Source organism: Phocoena phocoena, chromosome 20 (assembly GCF_963924675.1).
Source record: "Phocoena phocoena chromosome 20, mPhoPho1.1, whole genome shotgun sequence".
In the NCBI taxonomy this organism is placed as follows: Eukaryota; Metazoa; Chordata; class Mammalia; order Artiodactyla; family Phocoenidae; genus Phocoena; species Phocoena phocoena.
The window spans coordinates 54,586,342-54,592,218 of NC_089238.1; the positions used below are offsets into that span (position 1 = coordinate 54,586,342).

A 5,877-nucleotide genomic window follows, 5' to 3' on the forward strand; every position below is an offset into this window, starting at 1 on the left:
ACCAAACCAGAAACCTTCCCCACCCAACACCATGGAACACCCATGCTGAATGAAAGAAGCCAGGCTCTAAGGAGGGCTTTCGTATGATTCCACTTGTATGAAGCTGAGCCGCTGCCAAAACGTAATGACTGTGATAAGAGTCAGGACGGTGGTCGGCCTCGTGGGTGGATAGGTGGGGGTGATAGGAAAGGGGCGGAGGGGCTTCCAGCAAACTGGTCATGTCTCTTGTCTTGGTGGTCACAAGAGTGTGAGGACTTTGTAAAAAGTCATTAGGATTTTTGCACCATCCAGAACGTATCTTACACTTAAAAGTGAAAATCAACCTGTCTCACAACGCCGGCACCTCCACTCGACCATCGTGGGGAGAAAGAAAAGCACTGTGTCCAGGGCGCAACGAGTCTGGCAGCTGGGCACTGGTCGAGTGGCGGGCGCGCCCCTCCCCCCTGGGACGTCGGTTTTCCCTCCAAGGGACCCGACTCCTTCTCCCTTCTCGGGGTTTGCGGGATTTTGTTGGAGGTCAGGCGGCGACACAGGTCTGGGCTTGGCACCTCGCGGGCGCCCTGAGAAAGCCAGCGCGGCCTGTAACGACGGTCTGGGAAGAGACTAAGGCCACTTCTCCATTCGTTAGCCCCACGGCAGGTTCGTTTCACCTTTTTCCTCCCGGGTCGGGGCCAGGAGGGAGGCGCGGTAGGGGCGGGGCCGGGCGGGGCTTAGTGGAAGAGGTGGAGAAGTGGTGGGCGGGGCCTCGCCTCGGAACGGAAGCGCGAACTACAGCTCCCACAGCGCCCCGCCGTCCCGCGGTTGGCCTCTGACGTCGCGAGAAGCAGCTGCTGGGCGTCTGCGCGGACCGACGGAAGTGTAGGTGACCGTCTGAGACAGCACCGCCAAACTGGGAACCGGGGAGATGGCAGAGACAGAACCCAAGACCGTGCAGGATCTCACCTCGGTGGTAAGGGACGGCTGTGCGTGGCGCGCCCGAGGCCGCCGCATCCCCGGGGGCGCCGGCGAAGTCCGCGGACCGAGGCGCCCTCTCCGAGGCCGCACGGGTCAGGTCTCTGGAAGCCAGGTTTCCAGAGGTTTCGCGGCCGCGGCCTGGCCACCTTGACCCCCCGGCCAATGGCTGTAGGCCCCTGCTTCTGCTGACGTGCCCAGCCATACCCGCCACCCGCACCCAGCCCCACTCAATCTCGGTGACCCCGGCTCCCCGCAGCTCCCCTCCTTACCCACTCTGCTCTGCGCGCCCCACCCCAAAACACCCGACGCCTTGGGAATCGCAGCGGGCCCAGACGGGAGGGGGCGTCACCAGCCCCCCGAGTCTAATTTGACAGGTGGGGAAACTGAAACCCGGACAGGGAAATCGAAGGCCACGGAGCTGCGGAGAATTGGGGCCGGAACCCGGAATCCTGGTCTCCCCGTGGCACCAGGGCTCCTATCCTGATCCCGTGAAGGTGTCTCGGGGTAAGCGTGGGCTGTTGTGTTTTGTTGTTTCACAGGTGCAGACACTCCTGCAACAGATGCAAGATAAATTTCAGACCATGTCCGACCAGATCATTGGAAGAAATATCCTTTATTTGTAGTCAGTCTCTGATGGGCCTTTGGATCCCAGTTTCCGGATGGTGGTGGTGATAAGTGGGGGGTTTGCAGGTCAACTTCTAGTAGTCATTTACCAGATTTTTTTAAATTTTATTTTTTACTGAGCTTAGATGCACACTTCCTGAGAAGTACTGTGCAAAGAGCTGGGCTTACAGCTGAGCTAGATCCCTGGCCGTGAGGAACTTACAGTCTCCCGGTAATGCTGCCTAGTATGATTGTTGACTGTGAGCAAAGCATTTCATGTGTATCTCTCCTGTAATCCTCACCATCACCTGATGAAGAGGTTGTAGCGTTACCTTTGTGTAGTAGATGAGGAACCAGGAAGCTTAGAAAAATGAAAGAACTTGCCCATGTCCCATCACTAGTAAAGGGCAGGGCTGGGATTTGATCCTCACCCTGGACTCCCATTCTCTGAACCAGATTCTAACAGTATCCAAAGGAAATTGGAAAACCACTTTCATGAAGACACTGTGTTGAAGGTTGTAGTCCGCAGGGCCCTGGAGGAGAGGGGTAAGAAGTGGAAGCTGTTGGTGCCGTCTTTAACTTCCCCACTTGATGACATGAGCAGTCGCATTGATGACCTGGAGAAAAACATCGCAGACCTCATGACACAGGCCGGGGTGGAAGAGCTGGATGGGGAAAACAAGATCCCTGCCACACAGAAGAGTTGAAGGTGAGGGGAGCGAGGGACAGTAGAAGTGCGGTGCATGTCCCTGTGATTTTGATGTAGTCAGACTTTCTCTGGATCTGTCCCCAGCCAGGATCTAGCAAGCATCCCTTGTATTGTTCCCCTTGTGGACTACAGGCTTTGAATTTTTGATGCCAAACTAATTTCTTATGAAGAATTTATTTTCCCTGTTTTTATCAATGAGACCTAGATCTCTAGTTAAGACCATTAGTTAATATTAGATAACCCCTGAGTTTATATCACGGCAAAAACAAAGAAGTGTATTTTGTTGGCCTGATAATTCTTATCACTGGCAGATTTTCCAATGGTTTGTTTTGTTTTGTTTCTTAAAGAGAATACGCACATTGCCACCTTCATAAATGCCATAAGTTCTAAGGATGCTCTTGGGAACACCCCCTGCACTGGGTGAATGCCAGGACAATGACTGATTATGATTTAGATGACCTAGGTTGTGGCCACCTTAAGCCTTCGCCCTAGAGTTGATTTGTTTTTCCATTACATAGTTACAGGTATCAGGAGAGACTAATAATCAGAAATACCCGTTACAGCAAGATAGCTAGACGCACAGATGACTGCCATGTTCTCACCATAGTGGGTTCCTTCATGACAAGCCTTTTCCTGAGTGTGGCGGTTACTTCATTGCAACCCACAGTAGTTTTTGAACTCCCTTTGTTCCCATCCCATTTTTAGCGTTTTAATTCCCTATAAAAGTAAAGTTTACTGTGAATGTTTAGGTAGCAAAATACACAGTAAAAGACACCAAATTCCTTTTTTATTTTCTGAGCGTGTCCTGGCTGGACCAAATGATAGGAAACTATGAAGTACGGGTTGCTTTGAAGTCCAAGGAAATAAGTAGAGGTTTAGGAGGTAAGGGACTTAAATTTACTGTTATCTTAATAGTAGATTGGGTTGATGCAGTATGTTAGTAAATCATGTCGTTGTTTTGTGTGGTTGTCACCCTGATTCCTTATAGACTTGGGCAATGTCCTGCCAGCCTTAGGAGCGTCTCTGGGTCTCATATATTCCGGCATTCAAAAGCCCCATCAAGTGAAAGAGAACAGATTGAAGAATTTCTCGAGTGACGGGCATAATGCAAGGAAAGGAGTGGGAGTAGAAAACAAATGCACAATAATCTCTGTAATAAAGATTTTCATTGTCGTTTTGCTAGGATGTTGTGCAGAGAAAATACGTTTAATTCAAATGAGGATTGTGAAAGGATTTTTAGTTGCTAATTCTATGTATTATTTTTATGTGTCCTTCCAGAATGAATAGCACATTGATGGCTTTTGCTTGTTCAACAGGTTGCTCATCTACACTGGAATCTGGAACACCCTTTTTACAAGCCAAGAGAAGACAGATGGCTTTTTGCAACTAACTACTATGTGTAGACAGGTTTTATATTATAAAGTGTGCATTCTTCTTACCACATACTATAGAGTTAGTTTATAGAGTGATTTCCCTCCCCTGCCTCCCATGTTTCCTGAACATGGTGAATTCACGTCTTGGACCTTGGTCAGTTGTGCTATTAAACACTAAAACTTTGGCAGTTCCTGCATACAATTGTCAAATTTTTTAGTGTATTTTTGTGAAGTCACTTTTTTTCTATCATTCCCTTTGTAGTAGTTGCTGTTTGATAAAAGTTGCTGTGTAATTTTTTTATTAGACATAGGGTAGATCCTTGGTTATAATAAGATTTTTGTGAAGTAAGGCATTTCTAGTTAAGGTTCTTTGATTCTCAGAGTGACTGATGAGTGAACACCAAATAGTGTGTTGGCGATACTTTCCAAGTGGTTAAAAACATTTAAAAGTGTATTCAGAAATATCTGTCACTACTCTGTCGCCAAAACTCGGAATGGAGCCATGGTTTTATGCCTGAGTCCTTGAGGCCAGATGCTACGGTAACGAAGAGTGACCACGGCCACTTCAGTGTTAGAATTTTTAAATATGGACAGTGACAGAGTTGCCTGATGTGATGAGGCTTTCAGCAGTTAGAGTTTTGCATGAGGTTTGAACCTTCAGTAGGACCCTACCTTGTCCATCTACAGCAGTTACCATAGGAAACCTGGCAGGACTTTACAACTAAGCTCCTCCGTCTTTTGAGCTACTGGCTGGGAAAAGAAACAGAAAAGGAAAACAGACCGTGTTAAGTCCGTGCCTACTAAATAACTAGTCGTAGGCTTGAGTTTTTAAGAAATAGTTTCTTTAAACTGTTTCTTACCTAAACTCGAGCAGAGTAGTGGCTTTATTGCTGATAATGGGAGACAGGGAAAACAACTCCTGCGGCTCAGCCTGCAGCGTCAGGAGCGCTGAGCCCCAAGGCAGTGTTGACGGGAAGGAGGCCCGTGCGGCTGTGCAGCAGGATGATTTTGTGTAGAGAATATGGAAGAAGCTGGGGAGTGGAACAGTGCTTTGGAGAGGGAGACCCGTAGTCAACACGGTGTGATTTTTTTCAAGTTTCCTATGTCACTAGTCTTAATTGTTTGAATTGCAAATATATAATAATATTAAGGAATAATTTGTCCTATTTATAAATTATATGGGGAACACAGAGGAGTCGATTTCTTCTGGGGTAAAATGAATTCCCCACTGTTACCACTGAGCTGCAGAAACTCCCTCACTGGGCCGGTAGGTCGCGAGGTGTGGCCCTGAAAGCCCAGAGCCAGCTGGACTCAGGGACTGGATGGAACCACGTGCAAGATGCTTCCAAGCCTGGGAAATGGCAAGTGGACAGTCGGGATGTAAGCAGTTGGCTTCCTTAAGTAACAGGAATGTTTCCCCTGACCAAAAATACCTGCCATGAATAAAGGTGCCTGAAATCCTGCTGTCGACGCTTCCTTTGTGTCAAAAATGATTGGTTTGGTTTTCTGCATTTTCATACCATTTCAGATGATCGGCTAGAAGCTCTGGAAGGATTCGGTACCCATAGCCAAAGTGGGGACGGGAGGCGCGGGGGAGACTGAGGTGCCCCAAGGGAAGCCAAGGAGTGTGGAAGCCTCGGGCTGCAGGGCTCACCGGCCAGAGCGAAGGAAAGCGACGCCCTCCGGGGTCCCCAGGGAAACCTTCACGAGTGTGCTCCCCAGGACACTCGTCCCTGAGAAGCTCCAGCAGAGAAGGGTTTGTGCTCACTTGCGGGTAGCATCTTCCCGGCTCATGTGATTCACCTGATGAAAATTCGCAACGTAAATTAGCTCAGGAAAGGCTCTGAGCCCCCAGAGCAGAAACGGGATTGAACTCCTCTGCCAGTTTCCAAGTTACTTAACCAAGGATTTTTTTTTTTTTAATACTTGGCATTTAATTAACATTTCATAGAACCTGCATGTGGTATGAAACACACCTGGGGAGATAGAGGTCAAAGGAATCCAATAAATAGCTCCGGGTTCACTTTATAAACACTTCACGTTCCCCAGCCTCCAGGTAAAGCTTCAGCCTGGGCTGGGGTGCCTCCACGTTGTACAGAGGCGTGCTTTTCCTCACACGGTCCCTGTGAAGTGCAAAGTGCAACACCTGCTAAGTTACGGGCCTGATCACCCATAGTCGGGTGCTCAGGCCACAGCCTCCTGGGCCCGAGGCACAGCTCTTTCCCCTCCAGCCCGCCC

The 5,877-nt window shown here is 48.9% G+C and overlaps 1 protein-coding gene across 1 annotated transcript; it reads left to right on the plus strand.

Annotated features, from left to right (window-relative positions):
* Nucleotides 1-822: 822 nt before the first annotated feature.
* HSBP1 (heat shock factor binding protein 1) lies at nucleotides 823-3,834 on the plus strand. Its single transcript, XM_065899307.1, has 4 exons — nucleotides 823-949; nucleotides 1,494-1,560; nucleotides 2,146-2,266; nucleotides 3,583-3,834. The coding sequence occupies exons 1-3, from the start codon at nucleotides 905-907 to the stop codon at nucleotides 2,262-2,264; spliced, it is 231 nt and encodes a 76-aa protein (XP_065755379.1). The 5' UTR covers nucleotides 823-904; the 3' UTR covers nucleotides 2,265-2,266; nucleotides 3,583-3,834.
* The last annotated feature ends 2,043 nt before the right edge of the window (nucleotides 3,835-5,877 follow it).

Excerpts from the sequence above, each read along its gene's own strand:
- HSBP1 (XM_065899307.1), top strand. The coding sequence starts at position 905 with ATGGCAGAGACAGAACCCAAGACCGTGCAGGATCTCACCTCGGTG. Across the intron at positions 950-1,493 it reads TGCAGGATCTCACCTCGGTG|GTGCAGACACTCCTGCAACA; the intron begins GTAAGGGACGGC and ends GTTGTTTCACAG. Across the intron at positions 1,561-2,145 it reads CGACCAGATCATTGGAAGAA|TTGATGACATGAGCAGTCGC; the intron begins ATATCCTTTATT and ends TAACTTCCCCAC.